The sequence below is a fragment of the Brachionichthys hirsutus genome, chromosome 2, assembly GCF_040956055.1.
Source record: "Brachionichthys hirsutus isolate HB-005 chromosome 2, CSIRO-AGI_Bhir_v1, whole genome shotgun sequence".
Lineage (NCBI taxonomy): Eukaryota > Metazoa > Chordata > Actinopteri > Lophiiformes > Brachionichthyidae > Brachionichthys > Brachionichthys hirsutus.
In genome coordinates this window covers 11,339,810-11,358,503 of record NC_090898.1, presented here as the reverse complement: position 1 = coordinate 11,358,503, position 18,694 = coordinate 11,339,810, and the positions used below count along the sequence as shown (strand labels likewise).

At 42.9% G+C, this 18,694-nt stretch overlaps 2 protein-coding genes across 2 annotated transcripts in view; one reads left to right on the top strand and one right to left on the bottom strand.

Moving 5' to 3' along the window:
* The first annotated feature begins 548 nt into the window (after nucleotides 1–548).
* birc7 (baculoviral IAP repeat containing 7) lies at nucleotides 549–4,820 on the top strand. The gene is given in 7 exon segments (XM_068752371.1): nucleotides 549–589; nucleotides 591–1,087; nucleotides 1,605–1,704; nucleotides 1,819–1,900; nucleotides 2,057–2,090; nucleotides 3,356–3,574; nucleotides 4,549–4,820. Coding segments are annotated over 7 exon segments (1,245 nt in total).
* A 190-nt stretch (nucleotides 4,821–5,010) lies between these two features.
* Nucleotides 5,011–18,694, bottom strand: part of nkain4 (sodium/potassium transporting ATPase interacting 4) — a 48,209-nt gene continuing 34,525 nt past the window's right edge. The window contains exons 5-7 of the mRNA XM_068753204.1: nucleotides 13,345–13,405; nucleotides 7,703–7,787; nucleotides 5,011–7,123 (exon numbers count right to left, since the gene is read on the bottom strand). Coding sequence (XP_068609305.1) covers nucleotides 7,114–7,123; nucleotides 7,703–7,787; nucleotides 13,345–13,405 — 156 coding nt within the window. The 3' untranslated portion in view covers nucleotides 5,011–7,113. The remainder of the gene's footprint in view (nucleotides 7,124–7,702; nucleotides 7,788–13,344; nucleotides 13,406–18,694) is intronic.

The window sequence follows — 18,694 nt, the reverse complement described above, 5'->3', positions numbered from 1 at the left end:
GGTACATCCTGTACATTTGAGCATTGTATACCCTGCTAGTCCACCTAATGAAAACATCCTTTTATTTCATTTTAACTGTTAAACAGATTTAAACACTGGAAATCTTACAATTTACAGTTTAAAGGCCTCTTGAGGATGCAAGAAACCAATAGAGGGGGAAAAAGTGGTTTCAACAATAAAGCATGTGTCCGATGCATAAGCACCGCAGCTCTGTTCACGTTAGAGTAAAAGGATAAAATTCATTTATAGCGAGCTTCTTGTGCTTATTCTTCCTAATAACTCTGTGATATGACTTTGATATGTTGCTGGTCGGGCCATAGAACGCTTTTGAAATGCTTACATAGCCAGCCCTTTTCCTCGGAGGTAGAGCAGCATGGTTTGTTCAGGCTGTCATTCATTCAAGGATCAATGAGCATATACATTCTGGCACGTGGTGGCCTTTCTGGAAAGCAGCCCACCTGTCGGCTGCCGTGCAGGGCCCCCCCATACCTGATCATATTATTCTGCAGTCACCTTCATTGCGTGCTCCACTATGGACTGCGAAAGGGATGACTGGCAGAGGGACAAGAGAAAGGGAAATCTATTTGTCACAGTATGATGGATGACGGTAGAACCACGCCACATGTCCTGGAGGAGCCTCGGATGCGTGGAGAAGGGGCGAGGATTCGAACTTTTCAGACCTGGCCAGCGGATGCGCCTGTCACACCTGGAGCGCTAGCCAAGGCGGGGTTCTTCTTTCTGGGTCCTGGGGATAAGGTCCAATGTTTCTGCTGCGGAGGAAGTCTAAGATGCTGGGTGCACGGGGACAATCCAGCTGCGGAGCACAAGAGGCATTTCCCCACTTGCAGTTTCATCCTCGGTCAAGCTGTGGGAAATATCCCATTCCAAGTTGGATCCTCCGACTCTGTGGACGGCCAGCTGCTGAGTCAGCTCCAGAGGATGACAATGGATGACCCGGGCACAGCTGGACAAGCTGTTTACCCGGACATGGATGAGGAGGATTCCCGGCTCGCCACGTTCCACAACTGGCCCACCGAGGCCTCAGTCCAGCCGGATGTTCTCGCCAGAGCAGGATTTTTCTACACAGGTGTTCATTTTCTTACTATAAGGACTTCACAACATATCCTATTGCTTACTTTTTTAAAAAATATTTTACGGGCATCATTTGAGTATCCATGAGTGTATAATACATTATTTAACCATCGCTGCCTGTGTGACCTCCCTTTGTCAGAGTTCACGGTACAATTGTCTTGCTGAGTCATGATGTTGTGGACAGAACAACCTGGACAAAGCTGGGGCTGCTAAAGAAGTATGGCTCCACAGCTTCAGGCAATTCACAGGCTGTGGGCACAATATAGAGAACACCCAATACAAAACAATACCATCATACAACATAACCTTAGAATGAGTTGAAACCAGTCGTGGCTTTTTGTTGAGAATACGCAAAATAAGGGTTGATTTATTCTCTTTATCATCATTTTTACTGTTTTTATTTTGCCCAATAGATCCATTCTGTGTACAGTTTTAGCTGTGCATCCATTAGTTATTTCATTTTGGATACAAGGTGCATTAAGAGATGTTATGTGTGCTTGTACGTTTGACAGGTCACGCTGATAATGTCAAATGCTTCTTCTGTGATGGAGGGTTGAGGAATTGGGAGCCCGGAGATGACCCCTGGCAGGAACACGCTAAATGGTTTCCAAGGTAGAACCTTTCACAAGACATCAGTGTCTTGTTTTTTGGCTTTTTTTTCCTCAAGTTTTGTGTTCTACGTTCATCCTTTAAAATATTATAAATTGGCTTCTTTGCATTTCTCAGATGTGAATTTTTAATCCAGTCCAGAGGGCAGGAGTATATTAGCAACATCCAGGATGCTCATTTTCAACTGGGTGAGACTGTGGTGAGAGACTTTATCCATCTTATCTAGTTAGAATCAAATCTTCTTTGGCTGTGTTGATAATGCACTGTAAAAAAAAAAAGACAAAATGTGATTGCTACATTCAAATCATTTATAAGTGAGTCACTCTAAATTCCAAATATGATCACTTTGCTATAGGGAGAATCATCAAGCTCCACTAGCGGAGATATTGGATCCAGAAATGGTAAGTCGATATAAAAGTGAACCAAGGCAAGAAGTAATGAGTTTGTATCGCGATTGCAACTTTTACCAAATTATAAAAACTGCAATGATTTGACAAAATAGATTTTGGATGAATGAGTTTGGTATAAATATATACATGAAGACATTGAACCCGCACTATGTCAAATCTGAAATATGACGCTTAGGGGATCGATTTCTTTCGGAGGCATCTAGGAATGAAACACCTATAGCAGGAGTGTCAAACTCATTTTCTCCAAGGGCCACATTAGCATTATGTTTGCACTCCAAAGGCCAAATGTAAACCGTAACATGGTAAAAAAATATAACTAAATGTAATGTCATTTAATGTAAAATAAATGTAACTACTCCTTAAGCATATGTAGCCGGCTACATATGGTGCTCAGGATCAGCACTGGACATCTCCATGGGTAGTCGGCTACATATGTAGCTGTCCAGTGCTGATCCTGGAGCCGGGGTCAACATTTCAGCACATGCTGGAAAAAACAAAAAAGTTCAAATAACTTTCAATAGTCACCGCCAGCAGATTATTAATTTCCTAACTGCAGCGTGTTGCTATTGTTATTGCCATGTTGCTGAATGGTTCCATTTGATCAGTTTACTACTTAAGTTACAAACATTGCATATTCAAGAATCAAGAATCAAGAAATGTTTATTGTCATTCAAACACTCTCATGAAATAACGAAAAACCGCACTCAGGTCCCAGCTCGAGGCGCACAACAAACAGTCACCAAAACAGACACACATTCATTCAACGCAAAACTCTCTGTATCTGACCTGGTCACTGATATACTGCAAGCAGAGCAGGAAGACAGACGGGAGCCTCAGAGCAGAGGTACTAGTAAAAATATATGGATAGATTATTGCTGTTATTATAACATACATCCTTTCAATTGATCAGGTTAAGAAAGCCACACTACTCCATCGATCAATAATCAAACTTATTCAAGTAAATAATATAAAATAATAAAGAAAGAAAAATATCATCCAACTTTGTTAAAAACTCTTTAGTCACAGTTTAGAGGGGCGGAACTACAGAACAACCAATTTTGGGAGCATTCTAAAAAAAACGATTTGAGTAGTAATGTCTACAGAGTAGTAATTAAAATCCATGTCAGCAGGTAAACGAAAGCTCTGAAAGCTCTACTATCTCCATCAAACAGGCTGATTTTAGCTCATCTAAAGGCCATGAAGTGTTTGTTTGTTCTGGTCTCACTTTCTTCTCTCTTCTTCTCTGCCAGACATGGTTGCAGGTCTGACCGCTTCCTCAGCCATGCTTTCTCCTGTTGTGCAGACTGTGCTGCAGATGGGCTTTGAAGCCAGCCTGGTGGAGAGTCTAGTCCAGACTAAGTACCTATTATTGGGCCAGTACTACACATCTGTATCTGGCCTGGTCACTGATATACTGCAAGCAGAGCAGGAAGACAGACGGGAGCCTCAGAGCAGAGGTACTAGTAAATGGGGACATGTACTATATGGTGGTGCTCGAATACGGATCTGAGATGCATGTATTTCTGGAGCTTCCCCTCAAAGAATTACAACAGAGTTCTGTATGGAAGCATTGAATTATTATTTTCCTGTGATCCAGCTGAGGTCCAAACTCTATATTAGATTGGCGAAACCAGCTGACATACTTTAAAACATTTAAACTAGCCAAAGCTCAATAACTTAAAGATGTACATAAAAATATTTAAATATTAAACAGTCATAACTTCACACAAATAGTTTATAATTAAATAATTAAAATGTAATAATATATTTATTAGCCATTACCTTCGACACTACAGATGCTTTTGCACATTTAAATGCAGGACTTTCACTTATAAATGAGTATTTTGAAGTTGTTGTATTTATAAATTGGATGTAAAGTCGTTTTCCTCCATCTGAAGCAGTACTAGAGATCCACATAAAGACCACTTCAGTCTTTTCTTGACTATTTTACACTCATATTTTAAAAGAATATCACCTCACAATTTGAAATATGAGGGATACTTTTTTTATTTTGGCCTACCCCTTTATCCAAACCCACACCAAACTTTTATGAGGTTTTTCTGGGCCAAGCCGCAAACTCCAACCGAGTTTCATGGAAATCCTGGAATCCTGCTAACAAAACTGCAGGAATGCTATTACACAACACATGGCTGAAAACATCACCCCATTAGAGGTGGTAAATATCACTGATAAAATAGATATAATAGATGAGAAAATTGATTATATTTGACTTCTATTGTCACGTTTGTGTCCTTTAGAGCCGGAGACGAGGCAGTGCTCCAGTTCTGGAATTGTGAGGACGCAGCCTCCCATCAGAGAGAAAGGTCGAATTAATATCTGTAGGATTTCATAGGAAATAAAGACTTCTGTGATTGCATTGATTCTCATAATCAATTTCACTACGTAGCTGCAGGCATTTTATTTTTCCATCACGCAGCGACTGAAGAGAAATGATGGAGTTCTGCAGTGCGAGCGCGTCTTCACCGTGTGTGTGTGGTTTCTCCTGTAGCGACGGACCCCAGCCCAGAGGAGCTGCTGAGGCAGCTGCAGGAGGAGAGGACCTGTAAAGTGTGCATGGACAAGCTGGTGTCCATCGTCTTCATCCCCTGTGGACACCTGGTGGTGTGTGGTGACTGTGCTGCCAGCCTGCGTCACTGCCCGATCTGCAGAGCTGTTATCAGAGGGAGTGTTCGTGCTTTCATGTCCTAAGGCTGCAGTGAAGTGTTTTATTCCCCCCCCCCCCCCCCCCCAGGACTTTTTTTTTCATTTTGTCAGAGGTTACAGATATATTTCTATAATATAATTTTAATAATTATATAATAATAAATAATAATAATTTGAAGCTGATCGAGTTTTGAATTGTACATTTTTCATTTATGTGCAGTCAAATATGCAGATATGACAAGATGACATTCCTTTTATTAACAAACACCTATTTACATGAACACAAAGCACAGTTCTAGATAAATAGGATTACACAATCAGGTCAAACGGGGTCAGGGCAACGCAGGTAACAAAATGACAGAAACACAGAAAAGATGTTTTACATTTTCTATACAAAGACAAAGAGTGAGCTACAAACAAGTGGCATCAGTCAGTGGAGACGAGCACAAACAAACAAACACAACAGGTTCCAATGAATTCCACTTATCAGGGTTTAGGCTGTATTGCACTCAGAGGAAGACTAGATTCAATGAAACAATTTTAGTAGCACTCCCTACTAATACTCATGATGCTACAATATGAGGTGCACCGATGTTAACTAAGCTAGACCAGTTAGCCTACCAGCATGGTGGAAATCTTAAAATATAAAAAACAATGACAAAAAAAATATCCTGGCATAGAGAGGCAGCAAATCAAACTGTTTCACTCTCATTTCAAAATTATTTTCAGAATCGTAGCAATTTGCAGATTGCCTATCTGACACAGTGAAGAAAATCTCATGTCATAGTTGATATTACAGGAGGCAAACTGAGACGGATGACAGAAATCCAAGTCTTTAATCACGACTCTTTAGATAAGAAAACAAAGCTGAGCAGAAAATATCATATTAAGCACCAAAAAGTACAGCCTATCAGACAACTTTCACTTTGAACTGACAAAAATGGAAAACTGATGACACTAAAACAACCTGGATAAAGGTCTGACTCCCCCTTCATGGCAATTGTTCAGCACGAACACATTGTTGTACGTTGACACTTTGAACACCAGAGGGCGGTAGTGATTCACAAAAGACAATAAGGCGATGGGGAGTCGCTGAAGACTGCCTTTGGACAATGTCCTAATGTCCTACTAATCAGTGTATGAGACATGTCTCACATGTGCACTTTGATTTAAAGTAAAGCTGCATTGAGTTTCTCCTCAAAATACAAGAAATCCGAGTCACAATCTACCCAGAGGAAGCTTTCAATTACCATTGAACCAGCTGGTATACAATAAAATGAGGCAATTTCTGCTGTTTTGTCATAAGCAACACACAATTACAACAAAAAACCTGCAAAAGAATACTAATAATAATAATAACAACATGCCAAAGGAGATAAATTTAAAGTTAAAGATAAAGTTCTAGCCCACTCAAATATAGTAAAGCTATTTTATGCTGATGATAATACCCATATAGTAAGTCAACACTGTTTTGTGTACGCTGAACAGCAACATAATTTCTATTGTTTTAAGTTTAAAATAGAACATTTAACTACGCATGAGCGTGTGTAACGGCAACCCAATGTCAGCAGCCCAAAGGTTCCTGCGGGTGGAGAGGAAGAAAAGTGAAAACGACCCATTCAGCTCATCTAACAGCCTAAAACTTCAGAAATATTGACTGGGCTGTTGGTGAAAAGAGACATGCAATTTTCTGTGTTGAACGCCTCTTCCACGTAAATGCTCTTTAGCAGACTTGATAATTCACTTTTCAAACTATGACCCCCCCCCCCTCGTTTCATTATTTAAATGTTCTATTTTTGCCCAATGCCGCTGCAGGTTTGATGCTTTAGTTTCCTCTGCTCCGCTCCACTCCCCTGCCTTTTCCTGCTCAGCTTGTGTATTTATGCAGTAAACATGCAGGCAGCACACAATCACTCTTTCCGCAGGCGCCGCTGTAATTCAGCCCTCTGACCAAGCTCTGAACCAAACCAGCAATAACTTGGTAAATCACTGGGATAGCTTAGACACTAAACCACGGACTGGGAATGCTCGGCAGTCCCTCGTTACACACACAATGTATTTATGTGCTGTACATGTACACAGTCGTGTTTTTGTGGGTGCAGTAAACCACTCTAATCCCCCTTTTCCCCCCCTAAACCTGTAATACCTCCCTGGAAATAATGACCCCTAACTGGCAAGTGTTGGCTCTTCTTGGTGGCACACCAGCAAATAACGTAGTTTAAACACAGATATGAAGAAGAGGAGGAATGTGTGGCGTGCTTTCATGCTCTGGGACGTTTGCGCCGTCTTGTGTCTGTGGGACGCTGCCGTGTCGCCTCCCTGCTGGATGCCCGGCTATTTACGTAGACCTGCAGAGAATGGAAACATGGGCAGAAACAGCAGTAGTTACATACAAGTACGCACACACATACACATTCTAGTGAGAATTTCTGCAGGATATAACTCCCGGTAGATCGAGGAGACAAAACTTCCTCTCATCCATTAGAGCCAGACCTGATTAAACTGTCAAGAAGCTAATAAAATATTCATTCCATGTTGGCAGAGAATTATTGCATGGCTTTCCCCAGACTTATTGTCATGGAGTTGTCTGGACAAGTTAACCGATTAATCTAATTTTAGAGTGATGCTTTGTGTGATTTTCGCCATGTGCTTCAATCAGGGGACGTTCACGTGATCTCACAGGATGTAGCAGAAAGCCGTTGACATGACTCACTCCTGTGTCTGCAAAACACTACAATGCAGTGTTGAGGATCTCTTGGCTCCTGAACAAACAAGTAACAGTTGAGATTATTTGATCAACCTATCAAGAAGCACTTAGTTCTTACGAAAGAAAAGCAGGAATGTCACCTTGAAGAGTGAACGGTTACACGCAGATGGCGGAAGTGACCCAAGAATGTGGATAAAACACACGGCACAGTCATACTTACAGGTGCATGGGCTTTAAGAGGAGGTGAGAAGGTTTCTCATTGACATGGTAGAGTGGGAATGGGTCAAATCCACCAATAAAATCAACTGAAATCAAAGGATTAAACGTAAATTATGGAGTAAATTAAAAAGACAGACAATAACAATATGATGCTGCAGGGAATAAAAGGCGCTGAATGACAAACAACACGGAAACACAAACACAATGGAGAACACGTGTGATGGAAGGAAGTGGAGGAGGTCTTTTTTTTTTAAAGGTTTAAATTTAGAAAACAAAAGACATAATTAAAACATCTCTGCCTGAATTTGTTTTCCCTCCGTGAATCTGCCGAAAGCTCGGTAACAGGTGAAAGATGGACCGGCTGCTAAAGCCGGCTGAGTCTTTTTGTTATCACTATGAAACAGAGGTGACCTTCGGCCACCGACCAAAACGCTCAACGCTGGTCTATTTGTTGCACTTTTATGTTTGGGTGAAGTTCAGATGAGGGAAAAATGAGTTATGTGTGACGTGGTGTGACAGCATTCAAGCCAGTGTGACTGTCGGAGAGGGCCTAAGTGAAAGAACTCTGTGTAAACACCACGAGGGCAGGAGAAGATCTCGCTGGGAACCCGATTTAGTGGAAAAAGACAGACAAACAAAAAGAAAAGCAGATTCTGATGCCAGAAGTCAAAACAGGGCAGATCTGTCACTGCCTGGGAACCAGAAACTGAGCGTGGAAAAGCAGGCATGAGCCAAGCCCGGAAAGATCAGTTCCATCCTGATAAGAGGAGGCAGGGTCGGTCTGCTGAGCACTGATAGGGGGGGGCAGGATGCATGCATAGAGCCACAGGGTGTTTACGAGGGGGAGGGAAGGGCTCTCCCTTTCCTTTGACCCTGCCCTGGGATTCTCTGTTTTATCTGTACATCTCTCTCTCTCTCTCTCTCACACACACACACACAAGCAATCTCCCTTGATCTTTTCTGTCTCAGTGATTTTCTCATTACGAGCAGGTGGTGATCGAAACCCCCTCCCATGATAAACTATGCTGAGGGACATAGATGATAATGATGTTGCCGTTTGGGGACACTTGCTGCTGGAGGAATGGCAGCGTCACTCCGACGCTTTGATTCTGAGACGACGACCGGATAGGCTGAGGTCTAACGACCTGTGGCGTGCGTTTGCCCCCTGAACAGGTCACATACTCAGATTCTTAATTTATTTTGAGGTGAATCTTTAAAACAGCTAAACCCTGAAGTAAGTGTGCTACTGTGTGATTGTACTTGTACTCTAACATTCTATCTAATAAATATATTCATCATCATCATCAAGAATTTTTCTTGCTTTCTTTGAATATTATTTTTTTTTTATTTGCTGAGATGACTTGTATGAAAATGAGCAGTTCTAATGTCTTGGCCCTTCAGCGTAGATGGCAAAGGCTTAAAAAGATCAGGAGACACCAGTAATGATGGAACATGCTGTTCACTAATGTGCACGTGATCCTGTTCGGTTCTTCATGTCGAACTAACGAGCTGATTTTCATTTACCGTGGACGATCAGTTTTCAGTTCAAGTGGAAAGGGTTAAAACCACACGACCTGCCATGAGGCAGGACAGACAGAGAGTAAAACTACAGCGTCCAGCTGCATCTCCCACCGTGTGTGTGTGTGTGTGTGCGTGCGCGTGTGTGAACAGTGACAGTGACACAAAACACAAGCACAGAGATAAAAGGGAAAAGATGAGAAGGAAAAAGGGCTGGCTGGTGAGAATAAAGGAGAATTGTGTGGGGAAGATGGAGGAAAACCACGAGAGATGTAAAGAATGGCTGGATAATTCAGCACTTCAGAGCCTGTCTGCTGTAGCGAAAGGTGACCCTTTATTCAGCTCGTTCCAGGCAGCACTGCCGTGACACAGCTGGGGCCGTTGCTATTTTGTCTCTGCAGTGGGCAGTGGGGGGTCCGAGACGGCTAGAGGCTGGTGATCTCTGCATCTCTGTTTGTCGAGTACTTGGATCTATATTTAACGAAGCTCCTCACAAGTGTTTCTATTGTGCAACATTACACAGCCACAACTGCTGCTGTTGGTCAGTCGGGAAGACGGTCTCTCAGGTCGGATGCTTTTTTGGGTTGGTTTTGATGGCATTGGTGGGTTGCTACAACTTGCCCGGTTGGATAGATGTTTGGTTGCCCCAGCTCGTCAAAGAACAAACCTTTTGGAGATGTGGACAGACCAAAACCTCTATCTATGAAAATAATATAAAAAATATCAGACCTATAAGGACATACAGCCAGGAAAGAACAAATCTATAAGCATCCTTTGGAAAGGGTAGACAAATTGAATTAAAATATTTGAATGGATTTTTTTCCACATCATCGGAAAATTTGACTTGATATAGTTCCAGATTAGCATCACAGTGGAAGTGACCTATTCCAGAGTCTACTAATTAATGGATCATGGGACAAATCCAGACCACAAAACGCCACCATCCAGGCTGAGAAGACTTTTGATATGAGACAGAAGATAGATAACCTATTTTCACAATGCAGCCAGTAAAGCAGGGCGGCCTGGGTCCTAATAGGTCCTAATATTACGAGGTGGCTGTAATATGCTAACTTTTGACATACGTGGACACTTGGAAGTTGTTTTACCGACTGGATATAATGTGTTTACTCAGCACGTTTAAGATAAGGAGTTTATTGCACTGTTTATGAAGCCTTTTCCTGTAATAAAAATGTGAACTAAACTGATTTCTTCACTCCGTCAAAGGGAGAGAGCCCATCTTTGTTGGTACAAATAGTTTGGACCTCTGGGCCCAATTTAAATGTGCTTCTTGTCTGATACTTTTAATCAGGTTATTACATTAAAAAATATTTTTTGTTCTGACCATTTTGTTTTGCAACCCGAGGACACAATGCCACCTGACATCCACCCATCCCTGCAGCTCCTCTGTCTGCTGTGGAGGATTTTCTGGGGATGTGACTCAGCACAGAGGGTGGCAGCATAATTAGCAGACATGCTAAAGGGAGCTTACCCTGGCACCAGGCTTCCAAGTCCATGACCTACTTTACAAAGAGGATTTTCCCCACCACTCGCTCTGTGTCTGCTCACCGCTGATAACTTTGTGTAACAAATTCACACAACCCCTGCATGCAAACAATTACGCAGGCACGCGCTCACAAGTACACGAGGTTCATAGGCATGAGTGAGCTCTTTTAGAAGTGGCGGCGGAAGAGAGGAGGTCGGATCGAAAAGGAAATCAGACCCTCCTCCGCGTCTGCACGCTCAGTATCAGTAATAAAACCTAAAGACCATTTCAAACTCGGAGCTGATGGTATATGATGCTTGTTATTCTGCCCATTGTGGGTGAATGTGTGTGTGTGTTTCATTCCATCTCTCTTTACGCAAGCCTGAGCACTCAAATCTAAATCACCGTTTTCCCTGGAGAGTAAGAGAGTGCTCGCCTGAAAGGAATTCTTGTCTTATCTCCTTATTTGCGAAAAGCTCATCTTGTCTCGTGCTGTTTGTTCCTGCATATTTCCCCGCCTCCTTTTCCCTCATCGGCGTCCTCCCTGCCAAACGCCTCGCTCTCCCACACACACGAAGGCGTGCTCGTCTTCCATCCTCCGTTCTCTTTTTACCTTCTCCCGAGGATTCTACTCATCTTCTCTCGGTGCAATCAACTGTGGAAGGTAGTGACCAGCAAGGTGCTTAATGAGGCTGCCAGAACGACTGACCAGAGACCTCTAACTTTTTACAAGCGCATCTCATTAAAGATCAGAAAGCCAGCTTTGTTCAAGGAGCGTATATTTCTGGAATGTACTAAAATTGGATTCTGACACGTGATTATTTCCATCTAACTTTGAAGAAGCTCGTAACAGAAATGAAACGATGCGAATGAGATGCAAGGAAAAGGAAAAGTTCAGAGTAGGAGGAGAGATGCTGAGGAATCTGGGGAGCTCAGAAGCCTCCTTTAATCTACACATCAAATGAGAGAGGAAAATGAGAGAAGCAAAGCGCCGATTTTTGTGCTGCTATCAGCGTGTATGTCTGCAAATTTGTGTGAACAACATGCCAGAATATATGTGTGCGTGTGTGTTTGTGTGCAAGAGCCTGATTACAGTGTGGCAGTGTTTGTCTCCATAGAGCCTGGAGAACTGCCACATAATTAAAAGAAATAAAAACCTACTTTCAAAACTTAAATAAAAAACATTCGCCATTGCTCTTATTATTGCCAGCTCTGTTTTTTGAGCGTGAAGGACTTTCCACTCTGAGTTTAAACAAACACAATCTGTGAAAACAGTCCACACGCGGACTGGATACATTCACGTGTCACAAAAACAACAGGAAAAGTCCCTGAGATTGGAAACTCTTCTGCTTTTTTTTTTTTTAAACCTGGGTGTAGACTCCTGCTGAAATGGTATAGCCCTTTTTCAATAATGGCCTGGACCTAAGTTGCCTGTTCTTGGTGGTGGGAGGAAGCCGGAGAACCCGGAGAGAACCCAACACAGATACGGGGAGAACATGCAAACTCCTCACATAAAAGTGCTGCTTGGACTTTTAGACCACGTCACAATTTCAAGAGCCCGTTTCCTTTTTAGGATCAATCAGTTCAAGTACCGGTAGTGCTTTCTTCGCCATTCGCGATGTGATCACCATCAGCCGCCGCCGCTCTAACATTCTCCCAGACTGCTCGTTCATTCAGACGACTGACAATCCTTTACAAAGCCAAAGCACTTAAGGGGAAATTCTCATGCGTGACACATGTGCCCTGGAGAATCGCCGCCGTGCCAATCAGATATTTATGACTCTCGTTGAACCCTCAGATCAAATGTTTCCTGCCCTCTGATTGGCTAACCTCTAAGATGACCTCTGTACCTCTGCCTATGAGGTCACAGCAGCTGAGTCATTCATCAAAAGTGTCTGTCTCCTGTTTCACCTTCGTTTATGACTCATTTCATGATCTATCGTCTTTCCCCACACAGCCCCGTCTGATTTATGCATGACAGTCGAGGCTAACCCTTGCCCTCATCTAACACCTTGTTCAACGTTTAAAGTGAGGCCGGCGTTCGCTGGCACAGACAGGAGCTAGCGAGCTAACGGAGTGACGAGTCGCGTCAGAGGATGGATGGGGCTGGGATGTTGGACTAGGCCGGTGGAGGAGAGTCGGTCTGTGTTTCTGTGAACAAGGGAGAGGGGGGAGGTGCAATCTTGCCGCGGGCAAACACCCGAACCCGCCAGCAGTAGGCAGCTGGAGCGACGAGCACGGAGACAAGAATGTGAGAAAACGGAGAGGCAGACTGGATCAAAAGAGGAGTTACAGCATGTGAGAGAATCACACAGACCAGCAGTGAGTGGCGATGGGGTGACAGGTACACACGTGAAAGAGAAAGGGAGGAATAGGCTGACAGTGGCGTGGAAAGGGAACACATGTCTCCTTTGGTTCTGGAGGGGAGCGAGCAAGGAATGGAGAGGGGCGGGAGAGAGGTGAGAGCTGAAGAGGTGATCCTGTGGGTTCAGAGAGGAAGGGTGAAGGAAGATGCGGTCCTCCTCTCCTCAACTCGATTCTTTAGTTGTGCTCCCTTTCAAGAACGACTTTGCATGTGTGTGTGTGTGTGTGTGTGTGAGAGAGAGAGAGAGAGAGAGAGAGGGTGAGGTTAAGCGACTCACAGCTGTCCTCCTCCTCAGTCATTGCGCTGACAACATAACAGGCGTAGACAAAGCCCAGGAGCTGCGAACACACAAGCAAACAGGAGAGGTTAGACTCCACAGAGCTGGCAGCGTGCAGCTGATAAACAGCTGTGTGTTTGCTTTGATCACTGAAAAGAGGATACAGATCATCTGGAAAAAAGGGTGACTTGGGGGGGGGGGGGGGGCTGGCAGCCTCGCTTTGAAGGAGGTGGCGGCTTCCTATTCTCAGGGATCAACCAGCAGGCGAATGCTGCAACACGGAGCAACGATAGAAAACCAACTGCCTTCAATTTGCATTGAGCAAGAAGGGGTTGTAGGTATTTATAAGAGTAATTCAAGCATAAGTATGAGCAAAGTCACTGAATTAACAGGTTCAAGCAACACATAATGTCCTCCTATTTCCTAGAACATTTGATGGGTATTTTCACTTTCAGCATGTTGAAGCCGATTGCTTCAGGTTACCATTCTAGTTTTTGGCTCAGTCAGCTGTAGTCAGCGGTTTAGAGAAAAATGCAGCTCAGAAAATCCACTCTAGGCAACCTGCCCATCAACACTAATGCTATTTAGCTGCCAGAGATAACCCTCAGGAGATGACGGAGACCACAATGAGAGGAAAAAAACAATTCATCAGGTGTCCAGACGTGGGGACGCTGAATATGTTTAAACACATTCAAGTGTTTTCCTCAAAGCTAGCCATTAATAATAACATGCAGGAGTCGTATTATAGCGATATGTGTCGGCCATTCTTTGACCAGAACCTTCATGTTTTCCATACTGTAGGTTACATGAATGAACGCACAACAAAGCGAGCACACAAGCGAGAGCACGCCAGCACACAGCATTGAGAATCGCCCGTGGAACTAACAGATGGCTGTCATTGACTGGGAGACAGACACAAAGAGTCTTCCTCCACCCCGTCGTCCATCCATCATTTGGCATTCTTCCATGCCAATTAAAGCAGCGTTGGGCATACAGCCCTCTTTGCACACTGGGTAAATAAACAAAACGGAACAAAAACCAAGGACAGACCGGCTGTGTGTGACGGCGGATATTTATACATCCATTCAATCTATAACTTAACTTGACCTCCGTAATTACAAGAGGAACAACTGGAACAGAAAAATGGGACTTTAAGGGTATTTTTGACTCTGTCATTGGGTTTGATTCCATTTTTCAAGCACATTGCTTTTGTGGCGCTTGTTGAGGTCATCCAGATGCAGATTGTATTCTTTTTATTTATTTATTTATGAATGAAGTTGGGGTGTGGGGTAGAGTGTGAAAGTGAATGGTCAATGCTCTGGTTGGGCAAGATAAGACACACAACTCGGCTTCTCTCTCACTTGCCCCCCCCCCTCCCTACTATCTAATTGCTGGTCTCACCCCATCCATTACAGTCGCAGTGAAAGGGAGGGGAATTAGCATATGTATAAAGCCAGTGTCAAACACAAGATGGTGTTAACACCATTTCCAACTGTACAGCGTCCAAGTGTGCTTTTTCCCCATTAAAGTGTGTCTTTGTACGAGTTAAAATACACGCATGTGTGCAATTATGTTTAACGTTCACAAAGGGCTGGATGACCGCCATCCTGCCGAAACAATCTTCTCTCAATTGGTTATGAATGATTGTGGTGGAAAACACTATTATAGGACATGTAGAGGTCAATAAAAAACAAGATGTGGAAAAATACAGCCACAACGCTGCATTTGTAACAATTTTATAGACAAAGGATTCTATTTGTAGTCGTGGTAGAGGGCGCAACATTTTTTCTGCTTTCTACGTGGGGGGGCTTTACAGAAAACAATTGAGAAACACCGGTGTAAAAATGCACCTTTCCTGTGACATAATTACTCGCTTGCGGGGCGGGGGGGTTAAGGAGTATCCAGATCTTGTTATGTTCCCAAAATTTGCAGACAATTTGTGTTGAGTTTGACAGAAGTCCTAAATACTACTACCTGCTTTTCTGACTAGAGTTTATATAGGGGTTGTATTCAGTGACGACCTAATGAACTCAAACTCGAAGTTCAAATAAAATAGTGAGACCCCCCAACCCTAACCCATAAAACACCAAAGGTGACATAAATAAGGACCATCATTAAGGCAATTATTATGGAATCTCTGTGAAAGAACGTTTAAACCAGACCAGATTTAAATCTGATGACAAATCAGGCACACAGCAAGTTTCCAGAAAATGATGATGCCAAATCCTCCTCAGAAATAACTATTTCTCATTCGTCACCTGATAACTGCTGATAGCAGGACTGTCTAGAATGCTGCATGAACTGGAACTGGATGAAATTCCCACCATGAGCTGATTAGATCACTTTGTTTTATAGTTTTATTTTCTGTGGCTTTGTATAATTACTGTGATGATTAGAGAATATTAGAGAAGGGAACATTTGGCAGCTTTTGCTTGAGGCATTTCTGTCTTTCGCCATCACAGGGCATTGTCCTCAATAAAAAGTGACAATTCCATTTATAAGACCCTTGCATTTTAAACAACCTGAAATCACACTCATACCCCCCCTCTCTCCCTGTCTCACTTAGAAATGTCAAATTAATTAAGCTCACAACGACCCCACATATCCTGAGAGACTCGATCTCTGTCTCTGAGGACCTGCCTCACCAAACCAACTCATTTAGCTGTCAATCTTTTTTTTTCTTCATATATTCAGTTTCTATTCTCGCCCCAGAGCCATTGACATGGCAATAAATCGGCAATCTTTTGTTGTGATTTAGATTTTTTTTTTTTTTTAAATGAAAATATTGTTTCAGGGGAGATGGAAATGCAAATTTTTAAGTTCTAAAATGTTAGCTTTAAAAAAATCCATTACTGCTCTAACAAACACTGGAATGAAAAACCCGTCTTTAAGTCTATATGTTTGTTTACACGGACCAAAATAACAGAGGCGTGATACTAATGCAGTATTTAACATTTGTATTACATTTACATTTAACACAATAGTGTTAGTATTACTATTAGATTTTGCATGTGCACCAAGCACAGGGTGGTTGATCTCATCCTCTGTCTAGAGGGAGAGGAGATTGCAGACCTCGCTCCATCTTCCAAGCTGAAGACGTGTTCAGCTGATTTTCTCTAAGCAGCTACTGTCTTCTAGCTGCTTTAAAATACTCCAACTGCAGGTTGGACACATAATACAAGGTCAAAACATGACCTGTTTGTTCTCGCTGGCTCCATCTCATTGATTATGGCACTGCTTCTGCCTCCTCTGCCATCCCAAGAGGCTTTTGTTAATATAGAACTGTGAGTCACAATGAAGAGGCAACAGGCTTGCCTTGCATGGGGGGGGGGGGTTACAGCAAAAGCTTACTGAGCAGTGAACCACGATCTGGTCAGCCAACAAGAGGAAGCAAGACAGAAACCACAGGCGTAAGAATTTCAGTGCTCGGTGTGGCGAAATAGCAGAAGCAAAGATATTCCCCGCTGGGTCTTCATTTACTGTGTTGTAGAGGAGATTGTGAAAGTTCAGCATTATCTCTGCCCCCCCCCCCCCCCCCCGCCCCCACTCTGAGATAATGAGGGGTAAAAGAAGTTTAAGGCTCAGGCATTCATTTGTTTGTGGAACTAAAGCTGGCAACTCATCTAGAAAAGAAAGCTACCTGAATTTGCATAGGCTAATGAAGGTCGGGCCCACACTCACTGTGCACATGTTTGAAGACACACAACCACGATGTGCAGTCATTAAGAAGTTCCACATTAATCTTTATCATGATTAGAAATGTGCAGCCTTTCAGTCTCGATGCTGCTCTACAAGAAGCAAAGGTCTGCAGCGAAGGGATGACCCAATGCCAATTGTCAATTGTTTTGGGAAAAGTATTCAGCCTGGTAACAAATTCAGGGCATTTTCTTTCCTCTTTGTGACTCTTGACTCTTGACTGACTCTTTGATGACATCGTTAGTCGAAGTTTTACTCCTTGAAAACAGTGAGACACTTTTGGCAGAGCGGCTTTGAAATGATTCTTGATGAGATTTCTAGAAGTTCTGCCTTTGTTAAAAATGCATTGTCAGATTCAGCTTATTGCTTTGTTGAAGTATTCATTACTTATATCTATCGCGACTGCTAACGCAACTTCTCACAGCAAGGATCGTTTTACTTTTCTTAGAGGAAGCTGTGGAATATGCAGATATTTTAGAGGCAGTAAACCAATTGTTTGAAAAAAATCGATATTTTTAATTCAATAACAAATAAATATTGATGTTGTGACTTTAGATGCCTCTTTTCTATAGGGCAAATGGTGACGATTCATGTGGATGCAGTGATGGTATCTCAGTTGATTCATTAAAAATGTATTATAATATTACTATTGGTTGTGTAAGGGGGGAAGAAATCAGTCAGTGTTCTATGATGGAAGGAATTAATAGGGAAACTGTATCCCATGAGAAATAAGAAGCAGAGAGGAAAAAGGGAGGAGCGATGGTGCAGATGACTTGTAGGTTAATTACAGGAGGCAGGAGCAGGCATCTCTGCAGAAAATTAGGCGTGTGTGTTTGTCGGCTGCAGCTGCATGTTTAATGATAAGACCTGATAAGGTAGGGACTGCAGAGACCACATCCACCTGTTCCTATCCACCCAGCTCGCTAGACATGCATACGCAGACACAAGACTCACACGGCGTCTGTGGTGCTGATTTGCATCTTTCATTTTCAGTAACTGCAAATACATTTACTGCTTCTGAACACCCAAATAGACTTCAAATACAAGCGCATTAAAGATCTCTCAAGTTGGGTCTACAAAGTTATGCCCAAGCCATGCCTGTGGAGGAGACCCCTCTAATGAGACAGGGGCAGCTAGTTGTCAGTTTTAAACAAGCCACACTGGCATGAGTCATGAAAGCTCCACACGAAGAAGGGAAAACAAAACAAAAAACAGAATGAAAAGTACATGCAAGAGAGAGAGGTACAGTCATTGCTACCATTTGGTGGGATTCTGGTCAAATGAAGGGCAACTAGTGTGAAATGTAGGGAGGATCAGGAGACAGGAAGAGAGACCGAACAGAGATTATGAGTGAAAAAAAAAAAGGAAATGAGGAATGGAATGAGGGAATGACGCAATATGCCATTCCTCCATGTACCAACTTTCCTACAATGCAGGTTTCCAGGGAATAGAAAGGCAACAGAAGAAAGAGCTGCCTGTGGCAGCAATAACCTGCACTGTGATGTGTGTGTGTGTGTGTGAAAGAGACAGAAAGCGAGAGAGACAGCACTAACTCCAGTGATTTTATGAGATGCCCAGAAGCTCTGACAGCACCTTGACATTCGACTACACCCTTTAGTGCGTAAGAGTCGCGTTGACAGAAGCAAACTTCACT